The 24,956-nt window shown below is 35.6% G+C and overlaps 1 protein-coding gene across 5 annotated transcripts in view; it reads left to right on the top strand.

Moving 5' to 3' along the window:
* COL24A1 (collagen type XXIV alpha 1 chain) overlaps nt 1–24,956 on the top strand; it is a 397,210-nt gene that overhangs the window by 45,045 nt on the left and 327,209 nt on the right. For all 5 annotated transcript variants that reach the window (XM_045478122.1, XM_045478119.1, XM_045478121.1 and 2 more), the window contains 2 exons: nt 14,770–14,823; nt 19,082–19,135. In XM_045478122.1, coding sequence (XP_045334078.1) covers nt 14,770–14,823; nt 19,082–19,135 — 108 coding nt within the window. The remainder of the gene's footprint in view (nt 1–14,769; nt 14,824–19,081; nt 19,136–24,956) is intronic.

The raw sequence follows: 24,956 nt of genomic DNA, 5'->3' as shown, positions 1-24,956 counted from the left end.
ATGCCAGCCACCAGAGGGCTTGTCCAGGCTATTCATGCTACTGTTTGGCTAACTACCAATTCAGTGGCTCCCACAATCCTGCACTCCCCCAGGTTTGATACTGGGTTAGAACAGCTCACAATTTCAGGAAAACAGGTTTCCCAGTTTATTATAAAGAATTCAACTCAGGAATAGCTAAATGGAAGAGATGCATATAGGGCAAGGTATGGAAGGTGGGGGACTCGGAACTTCCATGCCCTGTCTGGTGTGCCACCTTCCTGGCATATCACTGTGTTCACCAACTGGGAATCTCTTAGAATCTCTTTGTTCAAAAGTTTATGTAACTCAGACTCTGGCACCCCCTCCTCTCTCTTAAATTCCCACCCTCTAGCCACTTTTTTGCCTTTCTGGTGACTAGTCCCCATCCTGAAGCTATCTATGGGCACCACCCTGAGTCACCTCATTAGCATAAACTCAGATGTGGTTAAAGGGGATTGTTATGAATAACAAAAGACACTTGTATGACTCAGGAAATTCCAAGGTTTTTAGGAACTGTGTGCCAGAAGCCGGGAACAAAGACCAAATATATATTTTTATTATACCACAATATCATTATTTTGAAAAAAGACAAATAAAAGAAAAATAAGGGGAAAAAATAAAAGTTTTCTTTAAAAAGCATCTTGCTTTTTTATCTTTTTTTTTTTTATAGAATTTAACATCAGGATAACTAAATAGTTGATGAAAGAAGGGTAGTTTCTCTTCATAGAAAAAGCTAGGCAATGAGGAAAGCATGTTAGAATTTTAAATTACCATTTTTGTAATCCTGGTGAGGAAAGGCTTGAAAAACAACAAAAATAACCCAGGAAGTCCAAAGGCCTTAAGGCAGGAGGCTGTTTTGCAGTCTTTGAGGATAAGCTGAATAAGATAAATCCTGGAAGATAGATCAGAGAGAAAGCCAGAGCTAGATTATGTAGGACTTTGTAGGTAAGGATTTTGGTTGGATTTTATTCTGTGTTGGATATTTATTGGAAAGTTCTAGCTAGGTAAGTCATATCATCCAATTTATTTGTAGGAGGATAGTTCTGGCTGTCATGTGGAGAATAGATTGCAGGAGGGAAAAGGTGGAAATAGGGACACCAGTTTGAAGACCACTTCACTGGTCTACCCAAGTCCATGTCATTGGTGATGATGGCAGGGAGTAGAGTGTAACAGTGGAGGTGGTGTGAGGTGGTCAAAATGTAGGTATATTTTGCGGTACAGTCAACATGATTTGCCAATGGATTACATATGCGGCGTCAGAGAGAAGAGTCAAAGATAATCTTTGTCTTAACCAGTTGAGCGCTGGTATCGTGGGAGCTACCACCTATTGGAATGAGAAGGAACGTGATGTCAGATTTTTGTTTGGTTGGTTTCTTTTGTTTTAGTCTGGGAAGAAATCAAGAATTCATTTCCATTAATATTTTCAAAGAAGTAACTTTTGGTTCCCCCCGCCCCCCATGGACTATTTAATATTTGTTTTTAGCTCTATTCTAATAGAAGCGTTTAGAGTTACAGATTTTTCTCTAAGGACTGATATAACTGCATCTCACAAAATTTGATATGTTGCATATTCAGTATCATTCAAATTGAAATGTGTGCTTTCTTCTTTGACTCATGGGTCATTTAGAAGTATTTTGTTTTGGGGGTGCCTGGGTGGCTCAGTCAGTTACACATCCAACTCTTGATTTCGGCTCAGGTCATGATCTCGGTTCGTGAGATCAAGTCCCGCGTTGGGCTCTGCACTGACAGATGGAGCCTGCTTGGGATTCTCTCTGTCCCTCTTTCTCTGCCCCTCCTCCTCTCTTTCTCTCTCTCTCAAAAATTAAAAAAAAAGTAAACATTAAAAAAAAGAAGTATGTTGTTTTGTTTAATGTCTAGTTATCTTATTGCTGTTGGTTTCTAGTTTAGTTGCATTGTGGTCAGAGAGCTCACAATGGAAGAGTTCAATATTTTAAAATGTATTTAGGTATTTTAAGGCCCAACAAGTGATCTATCTTGATGAATATTTTACATGTACTTTAAAAGATTTGTGTATTTTGTTTGTTTGTCTGTTTATCAAGCTTCTACTTTTAATTCCAGTATGGTTAACAGTGTTATGTTAGTTTTAGGTGTACCATATACTGATTCAACTCCCTGCTCATCATGAAAAGTGTACTCTTCAATCCCCATCACCTATTTCACCCATTCCCCCACCCACCTCCCACTGGTAACCATCAGTTTGTTCTCTATAATTAATATTCTGATTATTGCTTTGTTTCTCTCTTTTTTTTGTTGCTCATTTGTTTTGATTCTTAAATTCCACATATGAGTGAGATCATATGGTATTTGTCTTTCTCTGACTTATTTTGCTTAGCATTATACTGTAGCTTTATCCATGTTGTTGCAAATAGAAAGATTTCATTCTTTTCATAACTGAATAATATTCCATTACACATATTACATATGTGCAAACACATACACACACCACATCTTCTTTATCTATTCATCTATTGATGGACACTTGGGCTGCTGGCTGTTGTAAATAATGTTGTAATAAACATTGGGATGCATGTATCCCTTTGAATTAGTATTTCTGTATTTTGGGTCTAAATACCTTGTAGTGTGATTACTAGATTGTAGAGTAGTAGTTCTATTTTTAACTTTCTGAGGAGGCACCATATTGTTTCCCAGAGTAGCTGCACCAGTTTGCATTCCCAGCAACAGTGCAAGAGGGTTCCTTTCTCTCCACATCCTTGCCAACGCTTGTTTCTTGTGTTTTTTATTTTAGCCATTCTGACAGATGTGAGGTAATATTAGTAGTTTTGGTTTGCATTTCCCTGATTATGAGTGATGTTGTGCATCTTTTTGTGTATCTGTTGGCCATTTGTATGTCCCTTTGGTGACATGTCTGTTCATGTCTTCTGCCCATTTTCTAATTGGATTATTTGGTTTTGGGGTGTCGAGTTTTATAAGTTCTTTATATATTTTGGATACTAACCCTTTATCAGATCCGTCATTTGCAAATATCTTTTCCCATTCAGAAAGTTATTGTTTGGTTTTGTTGGTTGTTTCCTTCTTTGTGCAGAAGCTCTTTCTTTTGATGTAATCTCAATAATGTATTTTTACTTTTGTTTCCCTTGCTTCAGGAAGCATATTTTGAAAAATATTGCTATGGCCAATGTCAGAGAGATTACCGTCTGTGCTATTTTCTAGGACTTTTATGGTTTCAGGCCTCATGTTTAGGTCTTCAATCCATTTTGAATTTATTCTTGTGTATAGTGTAAGAAGATGGTCCAGTTTCTTTCTTTTTCATGGTCCTTTCCTGTTTTCCCAACACCATTTGATGAAGAGACTACTATCTTTTTCCTATTGGATATTCTTTCCTGATCTGTTGAAGATTAATTGACCATATAATTGTGCTTTCATTTCTGGATTTTCTATTCTGTTCCATTGATCCATGTGTCTATTTTTGTGCCAGTACCATACTGTTTTGATTACTATTCCTTTGTAATATAACTTGAAGTCTGGAATTGTGATGCCTCCAGTTTTGTTTTGTTTTGTTTTGTTTTTTACAAGATTGCTTTGGCTATTGAGGGTCTTTTGTGGTTCCATACAAATTTTAGGATTGTTTGTTTTAGTTCTGTGAAAAATGCAGTTGGTATTTTGATAGGGATTACATTAAATCTGTAGATTGCTTTGGATAGTATAGACATTTTAACAATATTTGTTCTGTCAATCCGTGAGCATGGGATGTCTTTCCATTTGTTTGTGTCATCTTCAATTTCTTTCATGAATGTTTTAAAATATAAGTCTTTCATGTCTTTGGTTAACTTTATTCTTAGGCATCTTATTTTTGTTGCGATCATAAATGGGATTTATTTCTTTATTTATCTCTCTGCTGCTTCATTATTAGTGTATAGAAACACAACCGATTTCTGTATGTTAATTTTGTATTCTGCAACTTTACTAAATTACCAGTTCTGGTAGTTTTTTGGAGGGGTCTTTAGAGTTGTCTATGTATACTATCATGTCATCTGTAAATAGTGCAGGTTTTATTTCTTCGTTATCAATTGATACCTTTTCATTCTTTTTGTTGTCTGATTGCTGTGGCTAAGACTTCCAATACTATGTTGAGTAAAAGTGGTGAGGGTGGACATCCTTGTCTTATTCTTGATCATAGAGAAAAAGGTCTCAGTTTTTCCCCATTGAGTATGATGTTCACTGTGGGATTTTCATATAAGGCTGTTATTATGTTATGTTCCCTCTAAACCTAGTTTGTTGAGACTTTTTATCATGAATGGATGTCGTACTTTGTAATGCTTTTTCTGCATCTATTGAAATGATCAGATTCTTCTTTTCCTTTCTCTTGTTGATATGATGTATCATGTTGATTGATTTGCAGATATTGAACTACCCTTGTATCCCAGGAATAAATCCTACTTGATCATGGTATTTTTTAAAAATATACTGTTGGATTCAGTTTGGTAATATTTTGTTGAGGATTTTTGCATCTATGTGCATCAGAGATATTGGCATGTAGTTCTCCCCTCCGTCCCACCTCTCTCTCTCTCTCTGTTTTTTTTTTTTTTTTTTTTCCTTGTTTGTTTTGTGATGCCTTTATCTGGTTTTGGTATCAAAGTCATGCTGGCTTCATAGACTGAATTTGGAAGTTTTCCTTACCCCCCCCCCTTTTTTTGAAATAGTTTGAGAAGAATAAGTATTAACCCTTTAAATGTTTGGTAGAATATGCCTGTGTAGCCACCTGGTCCTAGACTGTAATTGGTTGGGAGTTTTTTGATTACTTATTCAATTTCATTGTTGGTAATCAGTCTGTTCAAATTTTCTATTTCTTCCCACTTTGGGGAACTTTTGGTAAGTTATATATTTCTGGTAATTTATCCATTTCTTTTAGACTGTCCAATTTGTTGGCCTATAATTTTTCATAACATTGTAACATTCTCTTACAATTCTTTGAATTTCTGTGGTGTCGCTGTTATCTCTGCTCTTTCATTCGTGTCCTCTCTCTCTCTCTCTCTCTCTCCTTTTTTTTTTTTTTTTTTTTGAGTCTGGCAAGAGGTTTATCAACTTTATTGATCTTATAAAGAATCAGCTCCTGGTTTCGTTGGTGTGTTCTATTGGTTTTTTTAGTTCCTATATCATTTATATCTGCTCTAATCTTTGTTTCCTTCCTTCTGCTCATTTTGCATTTTGTTTGTTGTTCTTTTTCTAGCTCTATGAGATGTAAATTTAGGTTGTTTATTTGAGATTTTTCTTGTTTCTTGAGGTAGGTCCGTATTGCTATAAACTTCTGTCTTAAAACTTCTTTTGCTACATCCCCAATATTTTTGGACCTGTATGTTTTCAATTCCATTTGTTTCCTTGTAAGTTTTTATTTCTTCTTTGATTTCTTGGTTGACCTATTCATTTTTCAGTAGCATGTTATTTAGTTTCCATATATTTTGCTTTTTCCATATTTTTTCTTATGGTTGATTTATAGTTTCATAACATTGTGGTCAGAAAAGATGTATAGGTATGTCTTTCTCTTGTTTTAATTTGTTGAGACTTGTTTTGTGATCTAATATGTGATCTATTCTGGAGAATGTTCCATGTGCACTTGAAAAGAATGTGTATGCTGATATTTTAGGGTGGAATGCTTTGAATATATCTGTTAAATCCATCTGATCCAGTGTGTTATTCAAAGTCACTCTTTCCTTATTGATTTTCTTTGGATGACTTGTCAGTTGATATAGGTGGGGTATTAGAATCCCCTACTGTTATTGTATTACTATTAATTAGTTCCTTTATGTTTATTATTAACTGTTTTATGTATTGGATGCTTCCATGTTGGGTGCATACATATTTACAGTTGTTATATCTTCCTGTTGGATTGTTCCCTTTATGTTTATATAGGTTCTTCTTTGTCTCTTGTTACAGTCTTTGTTTTAAAATCTATTTTGTCTTACATACGTATTGCTAATTTAGATTTCTTATGACATGTATTTACATGATAAATGTTTCTCCATCCTCTCACTTTCAATCTGCTGGTGTCTAGGTCTGAAAGGAGTCTCCTGTAGGTAGTATATAGATGGGTCTTTTTTTTTATCCACTCTGTCACTCTGTGTCTTTTGATTGGGGCATTTAGTCCATTCCCATTTAAAGTAGTTATTGATAAGGACACCTGGGCGGTTCAGTTGGTTAAGCGACCCACTTCAGCTCAGGTCATGACCTCACAGCTTGTGAGTTTGAGCCCTGCATCCGGGGCTCTCTGCTGACAGCTCAGAGCCTAGAGCCTACTTCAGACTCTATGTGTCCTGCTCTCTTTGTCCCTCCCCCACTAGTACTGTCTCTCTCTCCTCTCTCTCTCTCTTTCTCTCTCTCTTTCTCTCTCTCTCTCTCATAAACATTAAAAAATTAAAATAAAATAAAGCAGTTATTGTTAGATTCATATTTATTGCCATTTTGTTACTTTTTTGGGGTTGCTTTGTAGTTTTTGCTCTGATTCTTTTATCTGGCTCTCTTTCATGGTTTGCTCATTTTCTTTAGTGATGTACTTGCTTCCTTTCTATTTATTCTTTGCATATCTACTACTGGTTTTTGATTTGGGGTTACCATTAGGTTTGTATATAACATTTTATGCATATAACAGTCTCTATTAAGTTGATGGTTCAGTTTGAACCCATTCTTTACTCCTCTCCCCTTTTACATCCTTTAATTTTTGAATTCCTTTACTGATTTTTACAGATGTGCTTATTTTCATACTCTCATTTATGGTCTTTCCTTTCCATCCAAAGAGTCCCCTTTAACATTTTTTAGGGTTGATTTAGTGGTCATGAACTCCTTTAGTTTTTCTTTGTCTAAGAAACTCTTTATCCCTCCTTCTAGTCTGAATGACAGCCTTGCTGTATAGAATTTTCTTAGCTGCAAATTTTTTTCTTTCAGTGCTTTCAATATATCATGCCACTCCATTCTGAGCTGCAGTTTAAAAGATTGTGTATTTTGTATTTTTGGTTGTAATGTTCAATAAATGCCAATTAGGTTAAGGTGGTTGAGGATGGTGATCAAGTTTTCTCTGTCCTTACTGGGTTTTATTTTTTTTTAATGTTTATTTTTTGAAAGAGAAAGAGAGACAGAGTATGACCAGGGAAAGGGTAGAGAGAGAGGGAGACATAATCTGAAGCAGGCTCCAGGCTCTGAGCTGTCAGCACAGACCTGATGCGGGGCTTGAACTCATAAACCGTGAGATCATGACCTGAGCTAAAGTCGAATACTTAACTGACTGAGCCACCCAGGCGCCCCTATCCTTACTGGGTTTTAATATAGTTGTTCCATTCATTACTGAGAGAGGTGTGTTAAAATATCCAGCTATGATTTTGGATTTGTCTATTTCTCTGTTTAGTGTTTAGGAAGTATTTAGTCAGTGTTTGTTTCATTTATTTTGTAACTCTGTGTTCTGCCTACATGTTTAAGGATTGTTGTATCTTTTTAATGAACTGATACTTTTTATCATTGTCAAATATCTCTTCTTATCTCCAGTAACACTCCTTTTCTTGAAGTCTAGTTTGTCTGATAGTAACAGAGCCACACCAGCTTTTTTATGCTTATTGTTTGCCTGGTATATATATTTCTTTTCCTTTGCCTATCTATATTTAAAATTCATCTCTTATAGACAATACATATTAGATCTTACTTGTTTATCCAGTCTGATAATTTCTGATATTTAACTGGAATGTTAAGTCCGTTTATATTTCTGTAATTACTGGTATGATTGGGTCACAGCCCACATTGTCATTTCTTTTCCATTTATCCCATGTGTTCTTTGTTCCTTATTCCTCCTTTACTGCCTTCATTTGGGTTAATCACATATTCTTAAATATTCTGTATAGTTTCTCTGATTGATTGATTGATTTTAGTGGTTGCTCTAGAGATTATAATATGAATCCTTAACTCATTCTAGTTTACTAGAATTAATATGGTAGCCATTTATGTAAAATATAAGACCCATATGACATCATGATTCAATTTACCCACTCTTCTTATCCTTTGTGTTTTGTTGTCATTTATTTTACATCTATATCATTATAAACCCCAAAGTACAATGTAGTAATTTTCATACTAAGTAATCAGTCTTTAAAGAAATTAAGAAAGCAAACAAAAAAGGGAGTCATTTATATTTCCTTATTTGTTTTCGTTTCCAGGGGTCTTCATTTCTTCCTGGAGATCTGAGTTTCTAGTTTGGTGTCACTTTCCTTTAGCTAGAAAAATTTCCTTCACTATTTCTTGGAATGCAGTTCTGCTGGTGATGGATTCTCTTGGTTTTTATTTACTTGAAATTTATTTTATCTATGCTCTTTGGAAGATATTTTTATGGAGTATAAAAATCTGCGTTGACAGTGTTTTTCTTCCAGCACTTTAAAGATGCTTGTGGTTCTTGTCTTGTGATCTCTACTGTTTCTGATGAGCAGTTAGTTGGAATTCCCCTCAGTGTAATGTATTATTTTTCAATGGCTACTTTTGAGATATTTCTCTGTCTAGATTTTAGCAGTTTGACTATGATATTCATAGGGGTGGTTTTCTGTTAGATATTTCTTGTTTGGAGCTCACTGAATGTCTTGGATCGGTAAGGTTTAAATTTTTTTGTAATGAATCTGGGTTATTTGGGGCCATTATTTCTTTCTTTTTTTTAATTTTTTCTATTTTTTATTACTTAAAAACAATTTTTTAATGTTTATTTTTGAGAGAGACAGAGCGTGAGTAGGGGAGGGGCAGAGAGAGAGGGAGACACAGAATCCGAAGCAGGCTCCATGCTCTGAGCTATTAGCACAGAACCCGACACAGGGCTCAAGCTGGGGAACCATGAGATCATGACCTGAGCTGAAGTCGGGTGCTTAACCGACTAGCAACCCAGGTGCTCCTGGCCATTATGTTTTCAAATAATCTTTCTGTCCCATTCTTTCTCTCCTTCTGGAACTCCATTTACATGTATGTTAAACTACCTAATGTTGTCCCACAGGTCACTAGAGCTTTGCTCCTTTTTGTCATTTTTTACTCTTTACTTCAGATTAGTTAACTTCTATGGATCTCTCCTCAAATTCACTAAACTTGATTTCTGCCTTCTCTAATATACTGTTAATCTCATCCAGACAGTTTTTCATTTCAGATACTGTATAATCAGTTCTAGGGTTCTATTGTTCCTTTTTGCATAGTTTTCACTTGTCTGCTGATATTTCTGTGTTCGGTAATTATGATGATCATTTACTTTATGTCCTTGAACATATTTATAATAATTGAAAATCCTTAACTACAAATTCCAGTATCTGGGTGCTTCTGAGGTCTGTTTGTATTGACCACTTTTTTTCTTTAACTCAGGTCAGATTTTACTTTTCTTTGTATGTCTAGAAAAATTTGATTATATACTGGATATTACAGATGATATGTTGAAGAACTTTATTTTTTTTTTTTTTTTTTTTGGGACAGAGAGAGACAGAGCATGAGCAGGGGAGGGGCAGAGAGAGAGGGAGACACAGAATCGGAAACAGGCTCCAGGCTCTGAGCCATCAGCCCAGAGCCCGACGCGGGGCTCGAACTCACAGACCGCGAGATCGTGACCTGGCTGAAGTCGGACGCTTAACCGACTGCGCCACCCAGGCGCCCCTGTTGAAGAACTTTAGATTCTGTTGTCTTCCTTTGAAATCCTTTGATGACTGTGATTTTTTTGTTTGTTTGTTCGTTTGTTCCGTAGGGAGTTAAATAACTGGCTAATAAATTTATACAGATTTGGTAAATTTTTTAAGGGACAGATTTGTTTCAGTTTTGTTTACAGTGTTAATGTCAGTCTTTTTAATTCAAGGATATAGTATTTTCTTCTAAAGTATAGCCCTTCCTGAATTTCTTTTTTTTTTATGTTTTTAATTATTATTTATTTTTGAGAGAGAGAGAGATGGAGTGTGAGTGGGGGAGGGGCAGAGAGAGAGGGAGACACAGAATCTGAAGCAGGCTCCAGGCTCCGAGCTGTCAGCACAGAGCCGGACACGGGGCTCAAACCCATGAACTGTGAGATCATGATCTGAGCTTAAAGTTGGATGCTTAACTGACTGAGCCACCCAGGTACCCTTCCTGAATTTCAATGGAAAGGTGATTACCAAGGCATTTACCATGTCCCTTTAAAGTGATGTGGCTCAAACCCCAAACTATTTCTCCTGTGGTGGCCAGCAGCTGAAATTTATATTCCATTATAAATATTGCTTGTTGCTTTTTGGTGAACTCTTTGGAATCTGTCTCATGCAACCATATTCGGTATCAGCCAAGAACTGAAGAGAGTCTTTATCCAGATCTGGGGGGAAGCTGTCTTCTTACTTTCTTCCTAGGATTTTTCTCCCTCAATTTACAGTTATTCAGGTAGTCTCACATTCTGTCCTCTGACACCATTAGCTAAAATGTCTATGGTTTTATGCTTGACTTCTAGCCATTCCATGAAGACTGGGGAGGGTCTTTAGAAGAAAAGCTGTATAAATGTGTACTGTACCAGTTGTGGTTCTTCTTTTTAGAGTTGAATCTCTTCCAGTGTGCCTGGTTTTTTATTGCTCTTCTGTGCATTCAAATAGTTTTATACATATATGTATACTTATATGTATAGATAAATATAGACAGAAGTGTCCAAGGACCAAGTCTTAGGGTACCCCAGAGTTTAGTATATTAGGAAGAAGAAGAGGGACTAGCAAAGGAGACTGGGAAAGAATGACCAATGTGGTAGGGTAGGGACAGCGGCCTGAATGGATTAAGTCCAGGAGAGAATGAAGTCTCCTCATGAACAGAGACAAATTTCTAATAGTTTTTCTCAAACAGTGAGTAGTGTAATGGAGCAGAGAAGGGAGATGCGGGTGCAAGGAAAGTTGTTTTTAAAATGGGAGAAATTACAGTGTGTTTACTTGGTGATGTCAATTGTCCCGGAAAAAAGTAAAAATTAAAATAATGCAGGGAGGAAAGTATCAATGATGTACTGATGAGAGAGAATGGTGGGTTTGGTTATGAAGGCAGAGTATTTTGGAACAGATTTAGGTGAGGTAGTGGGTTTGTTTGTGACAGGTTGTGAATGTTGAAAGCAAGATCACCCACTCAGAGTGAAGAGAGAGGTTATGAAACAAAATTATCTATGAAAATGGGAAAAGTGAATTGACTAAGGTAATTTATTAGACACACCAAAAACCAAAACAAATTAATGTAAAAAGTCATGAATTTAAAATAAAATTTGTCAGCATGATTGTTTCCTTTTAATCACATTCAACTGCTAGGGCATGGGACAGAGTAGATGGTGAGTTTAGATTTAAGAATTGCAAGCACCTGGGTGGCTCAGTCAGTTAGGCATTTGACTTCAGCTCTGCTCATGGTCTCAGGGTTGGCGAGTTCAGTTTGTGAATTCAAGCTCACGCACAGAGTCTGCTTCTGATCCTCTATCTCCCTCTCTCTCTGCCCTTCCCCTCCCTCTCAAAAATAAACATTAATTAAAATATTTAAAATAAACGTTACAAAAAAGAATTTCCAGGTAAGCTTGTTGTCATTTATGTATGTCAGACCTTGGTTTTTAGGCTGCTTAAGGATTGAAAGTGAGGCCACATGGGGGATAAATTTTCACCACAATGAAAATGTGGGATCACATATTAGCAGTTCCAGTAGGTCAAATAGTTGTTAAAGTTGTAGAGACTTAGAGAGTGAGCTAAAAAGATAGGAAGTGTTGGTTAGAGAATGCAATGCTTAAAATTCAGATTATGGATCTTGTATAGTTATTACTAATGTTACAGTGAAGAATATTCAAGTGATGTTACCTCAAGATGATTTTACTTAGTATTTCTTTTATGGGACTCTCTCAATTTAGCTCATCCAGCTTTGAATTTTTAATTCCAAATTCTTTTCATTTAAATTCTGCTGCTCCATCAATGATTCATTCAAGAATTGTGTTCTCTGCTTTTTGAGTTAGCAATAATTGTAAAATTGATTTCAATTATTGTCTTTAATCTTGTTATTTTTAATACTTACATTTTTATACTCTATAGAGAATTTGACCCTATATGACCCTATATTTTATAAGCTAATCTAGGTAGGTTTTATTATTATTGCTACTCCCATTTTACAGTGGAGGAATCTCAAGTTCAGAGAGATTAAATGATTTGTTCAGTCTTTTCACTCCAAAGCACAGTGCTCTTTCCATTATATTGAATGGACTAATACCATAAATCTAATCTAACATGTTAATGGGTCTAGTAATTGGGGGGTGTCCCTCCCTAGAAAGAGGTCCCTCCGGAGATCCAATAATAGTCTAAAAGAGCTGCTCTGCTAATGAGGATTTTAGACTACACAGCAGAACAGTGGAATAGGTGGGACTTTGAGAATTCTTTGAGTAATAAAGTAATAAAGGATAGGCAACTTCCTTTTCCTCTTACACTCAAAAGGACACAGAGCTCCTTTAACAAAAGTCATGTAAGAGTAAGTACAAGTCAATATTGAAAGCCGAAGTCAATTATGATTAATTTATACACATTTTTAATAACAAAGAGGATTTGAAAAGCCATCAAGTATGACTAAAAGCATGTTGGGAGTCATGAAATTAATACAAAATGAGGGAGAAAGTAAGAGATTTTGGAGTATTCTTCAATACAGAGAAATATACCCTACTTCTTTGACATTTTAGGTAAAGTTGGCATGTTCAATAATCTCTACTTATTCATTTTATACTAGGGAGGATCAACCCACAACTGGCCAGGTTAAGAGCATTTCCTTCATGTTGACTTGGAATTATGGTTGTAGAATAAGTTGATCAATTAACTCAATCACATTTGTGGGAGAATAAAAGAGATTTGGCGTATATTTCTTTAAAGATATGTTGCCCAGATAATAAAGCTTATGAATAAGAGAAAGCCCTATCTTTAAATATGATTTTTATTGATCAGTTGTTTACTTTTATCCCATTTCTTAGATATTTCTTTTTTAATGAGGATGAAATGTTAAATTAGTTGACAGTATTAAGAAAGCAGATAGATAATATTAAATTCAGATAGAACCTAAAAATAAGAATTTTTAATGTGATATTTATAAGTAAAAACATTAGCCACAAAGAACTTTATTATATTTAAAATTCTCAAGGGCCATCATTTCTTAACTTCTTTTAAAATTCTTTGTAAATATTGCCTCAAATCCGTTGGCTAGGTTTTTTAATAAAAAACGACAATTTATTAAAACAAGATTTTTATTTACTAGATAATGTGATATGAGAAAAAAATATTGACCTGGTTTGCCAGTACTTTTCTAAGCAATTTTAATCAATTCATTTAACCTTTCTGGACCCTCATTGTTTCTTTATCTGTAAAATGTGTTTTAGTAGATAAGCTCTAATATCTCTTATAAATTCTAAGTATGTCACCTTTGTTGTTGTTGTTGTTGTCAATGGATTGAGTTCTTAAATTTTGAGATATCATATTACTAAAGCTGTTTCTTGCATCCCATAATTTTATAATCATTGGTCTAACATTGTTGCCTTGGAGCACTTAGGTGGCTCAGTTGGTTAAGGGTCTGACTCTTGATTTCAGTTCAGGTCATGATCTTTCATTCGTGAGATCAAGCCCCACATTGGGCTCCATTCTGACAACACAGAGCCTACTTGGCTGTCTCTCTCTCTGTCCCTCCCCTTCTCCTAAGCTCTCCCTCCTTCAAAATAAATACATAAACTTAAAAATAAATAAATAAATACTACATACATACATACATGCATACATAAAATGTAGCCTTAGTGATAGAAGTGGTGATAGCTATGAAAGGGAAGAGGTGAACCTGGAAAACCACCTTTCCTTAAAAATTTTCTTTGACTCTAGAACATAGACCTTTTGCCAGTGAAGATTTCTTTCTAATTTGTACAATGAAAAGACTTACTGGGGAACATGAAGGACTTTTCTTTTGGTCTTCCTTCTTCCATCAGTTTGAGTAGTATTTGAAAGGTATGTGAAAGAAATGTGATTATGTGAGAGAAAACATGACTATTTCTCATAGAGTGAAAATAGCATTTAGAACTCTTTAGGAATGGAAATAATTACTAGTTGAGAATGGTCATGAAATCAGAATTGGAATTATAAAGTCTCAATTGTGGCTCTTCATTTCATGAAATGGGTAAAAAAAGAGATACTTTGCCAGTATGCATAATAAGAAAGGTTACTTTAATATTGTGCAAAAAAAATTTGGCTGAGACCTAATGTCATATTTCTCTTGAAATGTAAAACATGATTCCTGGAGTATGAAAAGAATTTATTTTTATATCTATGTGGGGAATTAGAGCTATATTTTTGGGTTTTTTTCTTTGTTACATAAGTAATGTATGTACACTGAAAAATTTTGGAAAGTGTTTACACTTGGTATGATACCTTAAAATTATAAGAATTATAAGCAGATTTCTTTTACTAAAAGTAACTAACATAGGAATTATAACTGAATGTGTCACAAAAGTGGATAAGTTAATAAAGCTTGTCTGTGGGTCCCTTAAAGAAAGATCTTTCAATGCTAGTATAACTTTATTAGCTTTTAAAAATCATCTATGTCTGACAATATCAGCACTTAAAAATGAGGCTCATAAAAATATACATTAAAAAAGTAAATAATCCATGCCCACCTCAACTTAAAATAATTTTATTTAATATCATATATATAACATCTGATGAAACATACAGCTGAAGAAGTGTGATATGCTATACATAATTTATGCTTCACCAAGTGTTTTATAATTGTTTTATCTAGGGCCCCAAAGGAGATCCAGGACTTTCCCCTGGTCAAGCTGTTCCTGGAAAAAAGGTAATTAGTTGCCCGTGGACTAAAATCATGCAGATATATTTCAGGCATTAAAAAAATCATTTTTATCTTTCTTAAACACTTTTTAATGTTTATTTATTTATTTTGAGGGGTGGGGAGGACAGAGAGAGAAGGAGAGAGAATCCCCTTAACAGACCGAGCCATGCAGGCATTCCCAAAAATGTAGATTTTACTTGATATTAGACAGAGAAGAGAGAAAACTAGCAGATTTTAATGAAGGAAGAAATATTTAAAAAATAGATTATATCAGATTAATTTATCAGTTGAAATCCTAACATTAATTTTATTGAGTGTCTACTGTGGTTACCATTTTGCTACCTTCCAATTAGGGTAGGGTGGGGTGAAAAATTAGAGCAAGATATGGCCCTAATCTCAAAAACTTGCTGTTAAAAGGCATACACACAATAATACATAAATTACAATGCTATTTTGCACCTTTTTGAGAATAGTTCCATGTACTTTACCATTTTTAAGTACCACAGTAACTGCAAGAGAGGCAGTCATCATTATCTTGTTTTCCAGAATACAGAATTCATGGAAAGCCTGAGTGGCTGTCAGTTAAGTGTCTGACTCTTGGTTTTGGCTCAGGTCATGTTCTCATGGTTCCTGAGTTCAAGCCTCACATCAGCCTCCGCAGTAACCAGCACAGTGCAGAGCCTGCTTGGGATTCTGTCTCTCTCCCTTTCGCTCTGCCCTTCCCCTGCTCATTCTCTCTCTCTCTCTCTCTCTCTCTCTCTTTTCCGATAAGTAAGTAAACTTAAAAAAAAAAAAAAGGAAAACAGAATTCATTGAATTTAAATGTGTCATGAATAGTAAGTGGCGGAGTTAATGATATATTTGTCTGACTTTTAATCTAATATGCATTTCATTTTCTCATAATGCTGTCAAACACATATACATTGAAGTAAAAATAAACTAGTATTTTACAGTAAAGATAGCAACAAAATCTTCATTAGGAGAAAGGTACTGTTTTCCAGTAAGGATGAATACAAATGGAGCCTTAGGAATACATCTGGGAAGCTTTGTTTAGACAAGCACTTGATGAATGTGATACAATTATGGGATGTTTTTGTTTGTGTGGTATACATTCACAAACTTTTAAAATCCCTGAATAATTTTGATGGTTCCTGTGTTGAAATCTGATCTTTTAACTGGCTTACAGAAAACTTTGTAAACTTAAAAAAAAAAAAACAAACCCATAACATTTTAATGAACTTTGCAGATGTTATACTGACAAGTAAATCCTCAAAAAAAATTTAATCTAGAATTTTGAGAATTTTATTCCTGTGATGGAACTGAGTTCTCTGAATATAAATATTTTAGAAAAAGAATTGAAATTTATTATTAGAAACATATTTTCATTGGTCCCTTACTTATTGCAAGGAAGAATATCCTACAGTCTGAGAAACAAAATGCCATCTTTTAAAATATCTAAATATAGGACATTTGATTTCTTACTTAAAATTTAGAAATTAGAGTTCCATTCCATTGTGATGTCTGCTTTAAATAACCCTCCCCAAATTAAGCATTCCCATTTATATCAAATGCTTGGTTTTATCTTTACTCATGGCTTCCCTGTCCAAAATATAGGGTGGTTCAGTATGTATACAGTTTCTGTATGAAATATAGGATGGTTCAGCATTAGAATTGAGGCTTAGAAGTATGTCAGTCTTTTTTCACTTTTTGAATTACTCATTTACTAATTGTGGTTATTGCTAGATGGGAGAAATGTAGTAAGATACAGGATTTAATGATATGTTGCCATTGAGCTTTAAGTGAAATATACCTTTTAAAATTGAAAGATGTATTTCTAAAATGGCAAAAGTTAAAAACATTTATTAAACATTATATTTATATTAAATTGGGTTCACATATACTGAGGAGGCAGGATATTAGTTATATACATATATTATGAATACATATATAAACATTAAATGGTGAGAGTTGAGGGGGTGGATAACAATAGTGTTTTGGTTTTAATCACTTAGCCATTTTTATAATAAATATATGGTCAGCGACATAACGACAAAAGAAATGCAGGGGCTGGTCTTTCAGCATAGAACATTCACTAAAGAACATCTCTCATAGAGCATTTAATTGAAGTGTTTAAGCCCTTTTGGGACCTTAACTTTTAAGGAGTGGTAATTTTCCTTTTCCATAAGGCAAGTGAGAGATTCTCATTTTTCAGATGGAGGAACTTTAATTTTTTTGTTAATGTTTTTTAATGTTTATTTATTTCTGAGAGATACAGAGACAGAATGCGAGTGGGTTAGGGGCAGAGAGAGAGGGAGACATAGAATCCGAAGCATGCTCCAGGCTCCAAGCTGTCTGCACAGAGCCCCATGAGGGGCTCGAACTCACAAGCTGTGAGATCATGACCTGAACTGAAGTTGGACGCTCAACTGACTGAGCCACCCAGGTGCCCCAGATGGAGGAACTTTTAAAAGAAGTAAAGTGATCCACCCACGATTAGAGCTAGTAGAAGGAGACAAGCCTCCAATAACCTGTTTCCTAGTGCAGCTTTCTTTTCCTTCTATTAATTGCAATATATATATATATATATATATATATATATATATGTGTGTGTGTGTGTGTGTGTGTGTGTATATGTTACCTGTATATATATATATATATATATATATATATATATATATATATGTTACCTGTATAAACTTTCACCCCATCACAAATGGAAGCCATCTTAATAAAATGTCAAGAAGAGGTATTAAAATGAAATTAGTACAAATGGAAAGGTATTCAACTGGTAATCATTAGAAACATTCTTTCCTCTTCTGATTGTTTAACTTGATGACACATTAAAGTACATAGTGCACTAAATATTAAACAGAACACAGTCACTTAGTTTACTTAGGATTATTACTTAAGTACTCTTTTTTCTTTCACAACATTGTTTTTTCATGCATAATATATTTGCTGCAGCAGAAAGAGAGGAAGGAAAGTAAAACTGCATTTGGAGCAAAGTGTCTCAAGATTGTTACCATTCCTTTTTCTTTTTCTTTTCTTTTTTTTTTTTTTAAGTTTATTTATTTTGAAAGAGAGAGCACACACGCATGCATGAGCACGGGAAGGGTAGAGAGGGAGAGACAGAGAATCCCCAGCAGTCTCCACACTCATACCTGCACCCGCCAGCACAGGGCTCAACTGGAGGGGAGAGAGGCTCAGTCCCACTACTGTGAGATCATGACCTGAGCGGAAATCGAGAGGTGGTCACTTAGCCAACTGAGCCACCCCGGTGCCCCTTCCTCATTCCTTTCTGACATGTTTTTTCCAACCCCATTCACACAGCTTCCTCTTTGTCTCTCACTGTCACTTCTGCCCACCAGACACTCCTTCCCCCTCACATCAGTATACTTTCTCCCTCCCACCCCAAGATGGGCTTGCAGGCCCTCATCAAAGTTGGGGGATCAGGAGAATGGACGGCCCTAATAGGTGAAGTCCCATCTCCGGGAGCCAAACATACATCCTCCCAATAAATTTTCTCAGCAGTTTCTTCCCAGCGGTACAGCAGGCAACACCAGCACAGCCCCGGAAGCAAAAGTGTCCCTTTCTCTGCTATGCCATGTGAGCCCAGCCCTGCTCGCCACAGCCCTGCCTGGAGGCTCCTCTTGGGAATCCCACCAGATGCCAGCCTGAGCCCTCCACAGCTGCCACACAGCATGCTCATAGAACTATTTTTTCATGTTTATTCATTTTTGAGAGAGAGGGAGCAAAGGGGAAGAAGGGCAGAGAGAGAGGTGAACAGAGGATCTAAAGTAGGTGCTGCACCAACAGCAGAGAGCCTGATGCGGGGTTCGAACTCACAAACTCTGAGATCATGACCTGAGCAGGTGTCTGTAGCTTAACCAACTGAGCCACTCAGGTGCCCCACTTACAGATTTTTTTAGTAAACTTTAGATTTTTAAAACACGGTAAATCTTGGAATGACAGGAATTTAGGGAGTGAGGGCATTCCTAGAGAAAAGAATATCAGAAAAAAAGGGGGCAGAGGCATGGAATAGAAAGTAAGGTGCAGGTATTCAGCATGGGAAGAGAGAGATGTGGGGAGCCTCAGAAAAAGTCTCAAAAAGGCCCTGAGAAAAGGTGTAACTTAAGCCTACTTGCAAAGATCAGGAATGAATGCAGTAAGATTTTGATGATGGAGATGAAATCCTGCAGCAAGGGAATTCTGATTTTTAATTCCCATTCATAACATTAAACCTCTCTTTGTGTTTTGTTCTTAGGGCAGTCAAGGCCTTTCTGGATTAATGGGCCCCCCTGGTATGCAAGGTGATAAGGTAAGATGTAGTTTTACTTTGACATAATCCTTGTCATCTGGGTCTGGGAGCTCTTCAAGTCTTAAAATCTCATTTTGAAGTGGAGCCCAAAGTCAATGTTTTAAATTCTTTTTCTCAGCAAAAAGAATTAGGATGCTCTCCTAATCCAGGAGAGTGTTGCCCACAAAAGGCAATGCCCTATGAAAACTAAAACCCTTCAGTTAATGAAGGGAACAAAATTCACATGCAGGGATAAGTCAAAGTCACCGACAGAATGTTGAAGCTTGTCTTTTCTTCTTCTTTTTTATAAAAGGGCAATAACCTACTTCCGAAAGTTTGAAATCATTTTTTAACTTTTATTTGTTCAAAGTGAGGTATACTTGGTTATAGGTAATACTTTTGACTTTTTTTAAAGGGTTCTCATTGTATTAAGAAATATTAATCACTGCCATGATATATATATATATATATATATATATATATATATATATATATACATATATATACACATACACACACACACACACATACATACATATGAGGCCTGAAGAGTAGGGCAGAAGTGAGGATTGGGAATAGCAGGTAAAAAACAATAGCGATATGTATTTGGCAACACATATTTTTCTGAGTTGAAAAGGAATCTAATATGGCTGCTCCTCTATACGTTTAGCTTATTTTTCTTTTTCACCCAAACACTGAGTTGTTGACTTTCTACAGGGAAAAGGAAGATACAAAATATCTAAGTATTAAAGGCCCCAAAATATTGAAGAGCAGTATTTGACTTGATATGGATATCTAAATACATATAATAATGAGCTGTGTCGATGTCTCTGTATGTCTTATACCCTTTCTCTTGGGACATTTTGGTTGGAAGTGGTATTTGGGCTCTGGTTACTTGATTCAAATCCCATCTGCCATTTTCTAGGTCCCAATGACTTTGGGTAGGGTATTTAACCTCTCTATGTTTCAGTTCCCTCATTTGTAAAATGTAAGGATAATACTACCCACTTTATAGGTAGTCATTGGGAACAAGAAGTGAGATAATCCATGCAATAGAGTGTCAGACAAATTGCAAGCCCTAACAAATATTAACCATCAGCTGTTTATCTGGTTTCGTAAATACAACCTTGTTTGCTTTCCCTTATAACTCCTGCTAAAGAGCTGAATTTTAAAATGATGAAAAAGATTTTGATCTCATGGAGTATTTTCCCTCCCATGCCTACACTACCATTATTTTTATGGCCTTCAAACTAATTTTCATCTGAAACAGTACTTAGAATCTGATCACTTCTTTGATTGTAGTTGCTCCCATGGAGACAGAGACTGGAGAGTGATCATTTCTAACAGAATTGGTCTTGGTATATAGTCACAAACCTGTTCAATTAATGCCACTCAGTGTACCTCTAACCACTAAATATACCTCTGAAGAAACTGTACTGATGAATAGCATCAAAGATCTCATAATATGGAAATTATTTTAATTATTTTATCTGATATTAAATATATTATATTTCACCCTAAAGAATGATACTGCATATGATGAAAAACCGAATCATTACTTTCTGAAGTTAAATGATGCCTGTGGTTTGAGAAATTAATTAGCAGTCCAGGAAAGGGAACTCTAAGTAATATTGGAGTGGTTATTGTGTAGAGGACTATGCATAGAAGTATCTATAGAGACAAATTTTAAAAAGTTGATTGTAACCATTATACCACATTATCATTTTAATTTTGGAATTGTGCTTACTTAAAGCAGAAGATACTGGCTTTCAAAGACCTGTGCATATATTATATATGTCTTGGCTTACCAGCATTTTAAAATCTTAAGATTAATATATTCTTTTTGATCTGTATAGGTCTAGTAAAGTGAAATACAGCATTATTTTAAACAAACTGGGCTACAGATTATCTTTCAGAGACTTCCTTTCCTCTTATATGATTTTTTAAACTTTTAAAATCTGCCTTTTTTTGGTTAAAGCTGATCATATAGAAGCCAGTGGTCAGATAGCTGCAGTAGCTGAATTTTCTCTAGAGAAAGTTTTGTTGAAAATATTAGAAACAGTGGTGCTGGGTGGCTCAGTTAGTGAAGCATCTGAGTATGGCTCATGTCATGATCTCATGGGTTCGTGAGTTCGAACCCCACGTCAGGCTTTGTGCTGGCAGGTGGGAGGCTGGAGCCAGCTTCCGATTCTGTGTCTCCATCTCTCTCTGCCCCTCCCCTGCCCATGCTCTATATCTCTGTCTCTCTCTCTCAAAAATAAACAAACATTAAAAAAAATAAATTTATTTCTGAAAAATGAAATATTCATGGTTCACTATGATTTGACAGTAGTTTAGAAAAGTGTTAAAACATTTGAGATGATTTTGTAGTTTTTCTGAGAATTTTTGAGTGTGGCTATTAATAGAAACTATATACAAATTAAAAAAAAAACAAACAAGTATTGCTAGGGAAAGGACATAAGGATTCAATCTAAACCTAAATTGATTCTTCACATATCAGGCTTGGGACAAGTTTCTATCACACTATGTGCATGTCTTGTTTTAATATGAATATACAGTAGAAGTATATTCAAAATGAGCTTGATAGACTTCCTGTGGCCTGTATAGAAGGGAGAAGGGCAAGACCAATTAGTGGATAAAATGCTCAGTTAATTATGAGCTGCTTTTATGGAATTTACTAGTTTTGGTTCATGTTTTGAACCACCTAGGTCACTCTAGGTTACTTTCTTGCAAACTGGATCCATGCTAGGACAACCTAGAAAAGTAGCTCGTGTTAGCTCTAACCTGGGACTCCTGTTTCTTTCATCCTTGCAATTCCACCCATGATGTTAGTGCTACGTGAATTCTTAAGGTCCAGGTAAGAACTTAAATTATTCACTTTGTAAGTGAGAAATCTAAGGTAAGCCCAGAGAGGTTAAGGGAATTGTTCATGGTCACTCAGAATTATGGCAGGATGAGAGATAAAACTTACTGCTCCAGGATCAACTGTGCTTTTAACTATTCTTTGCATATCATGAGAGATGAGCAAAGTATTTGGGTTTTGTTTAATATAAAGTTTATTACATCCTTTTATCTTTAAACTATTTTATAAAGTATCATTATAACTATTACTACTGATATATTATGTGCCATATCCCAGTCACTCTGCTGAGCCCTATTTCTCTTCATTTTAAAAACAACTCATTGAGGGGTGCCTGTGTGGCCAGTTGGTTAAGCATCTGACTTGTGATTTTGGCTCAGGTTATGATCTCACGGTCATGAGATGGAGCCCCACGTCAGTCTCTGCACTGAGCATGAAGCCTGCTTAAGATTCTCTCTCTTTCTCCCTCTGCCCCTCTCCTGAGCTCTCTCTCCAAAGTAAACAAACCAAAAAACAAAAACAACTCATTAAGCCAGACAGTATGTTCACTATGTTATAAATAAGTTAATTGAAGTATAAAAGGGTTAAATCACTTACCCAAGACCACACTACTATTAATTGGCTGAGTTACGACTCAAATCCAGGCCTGTTTGACACATGACTGCTCTTAATAGCTTCAAATACTGCTTCTCCATTAATTAATTAGTTTGTTAAATCAGTATTTGTAGGATGTGTATTTCAGTACTGCTGACTGTCCCTGGCATGTGTACAAGAGGAAGTAAAATTTTGCTTTTCATGAAAGCCAAGGGAACAGATATAGTTTTGGATGACAGATAATAATGACTTCATTATTCCTTTTCTCTGAAAGTATCTGGAAATATTAAAATTCTTCTAATATAAGTCGTACTCAAGTAATTTTGAAAATGGCTGCAAGAAAGTTGTGTTGAGAACACTCAACAGCTCATGAAAACTGTTGAGATTAATAAACAGAAGGTTGCTATTAAAAACATTCTGAACATAAGTAATATTGAGAGAAATAACAACGTGAATAAATTAGCAGCATTGCTGTCTTTTTCCACCTTTCAGTAGATTTTTTAGTTTGCTTCTTTCTTTTTCTTTTTTTATCTCTCTCCTCCCAATTTTTTTTTTAACCGGTATCAACATCTTAACAAGCAATGTGTTTCCCCAAATTGACTGGTTACATTGCCTCAACTTAGCCACCTTCATGTAATTTTTATTTTCCTAGGAACTAAAGTATGTTTTTACTTCCCACTCAGTGTCTAAATTTGTGCCAAAAGGCAGATAAGTTGGATCCAGAGTGTATGCTGTGTTGGATGGAAGACAAGAGTCATAATTCTGAGCTTGGACTCCAGATGGATTTAAAATTGTTTTTTAATATAGCAATCAGTTGCTATATTAATGTTGGAAGTCTGCTATTTAAAATTGTAAGAACATTGACAGTGATTTCAATTGGAACACTTTTTGTAGGATCAAGAGGATGAACCAGATGGGAGCAGTTAAGCACATCTTAGCATAAAGGCATATAGCTCACAGCAATGGTGAAATATGAGCACACATTTTAATACAGATTTTTATGAACAGTGTTTGGCAGTATTTTTCTGAATATCAAAAATACTAATTACTATGGTTTTTTAGTGATAATTGTAAATCAGTGCAAATTCTTAATTGTGTTTTGATGGAATTATTTCAATTACTTAAAAAGTTTTCCATTACATATGTGGAACGCAGTAAATATCTTTATAAAGTTGGAAAGGAAAAAAGAAGTGAAGCATCAAGTGGAATGCATTGTGATTTATTAGTCACTCAAAAACTTGACAGCTTTTCATAATCTATTTAAAGCAAGGACAGTACTAAGGAGCTACAATAATGCTGAATGTCCATGAGAATGACAATAAAAAATCAGGATTGGCATAAAAAATCTGTGCCTGGAGAGAGAAATAAGGAGAGTTCTGCTGCTCCACAGTTGACTCTATAGATTATTTTCTCCCTTGCCCACTATCCTTGTAAAAATCAGCAAAGCTACATTGTGCTTTGGGTTGGTTCCCAGTCCAAGTATTGTACTGGACGTCTAATACAAAGGCTGTGCATAGGGTCTGTGCTGTCTCCACTCTTGCCATCTCCTTTCTCTGCAATCCTCTGTTCCCACTAATGGTAGGGGACACTGGGACCAAGGCAGTGCAGTACTGAACTCCCCCACAGGCAAGCGAGTGGTTACCAGAGTGGTGTAATTTGCGGGACTTGGAAACTTCCCTGTGTCCAAAGATATTTTCCTCAGTCTGGCTCTTGTGATTGACGTTTTAACATTAAGGATGAGTTCATTTGGCTAAAAGTATTTTGGTTTCCAGAAATTAAAAAAAAAAAAATCTGTGTTCTCAGAAAAAGCTGTTATCTGTCATATAACGCCATTCTGAAAATTAGTTTATCATATTCTTTTTCTCTGAGAACTAGTTGAGAAGGACTATTACTAGGGTTGACGGGGCCACAGTAGAAACCGGGTACTGATTAAAGGAGGTTAGTGGGTCAGTATTGTGAGGAGGTTGGGACAAAGGTTGGCACAAGTGTGTTGTGTGCGTGAGGGAGGTATGTTCCAAGAAGAAGGGGAAGCGGGTAGAATAGAGAGGTTTGTGTGGTGTTTAATCCTGTAATGTGAGTCCCCTCAAGCTCTCCAGTTATCTGAGATCCTCCTTCAATTTATTTGTTTTTTAAAAAAATTAAAATTCTTATTCTCTTCTTATTCTTATTTATTGTCTTGCCCCAAGAAGTGCTGCCATAATCATAGCTATTGATTTTCATCTTTTTTTATGGTCATATCATCACTGTTTCTCAATTTTGCATGCTTTTCTCTGGTTATTTTGGCCAAAACATGAATATAGGCCTTTGTTTGTATCCCTCAAGGCATTGTCACTATGACTCCTGTAGTGATTGACAAGTTTCATTAGAAACTTGCAACTACCCAATCTG

This window comes from Leopardus geoffroyi, chromosome C1, assembly GCF_018350155.1.
Source record: "Leopardus geoffroyi isolate Oge1 chromosome C1, O.geoffroyi_Oge1_pat1.0, whole genome shotgun sequence".
Taxonomy (NCBI): Eukaryota; Metazoa; Chordata; class Mammalia; order Carnivora; family Felidae; genus Leopardus; species Leopardus geoffroyi.
The sequence above is the reverse complement of the archived record's forward strand: the minus strand, read 5'-3'. Positions and strand labels throughout refer to the sequence as shown.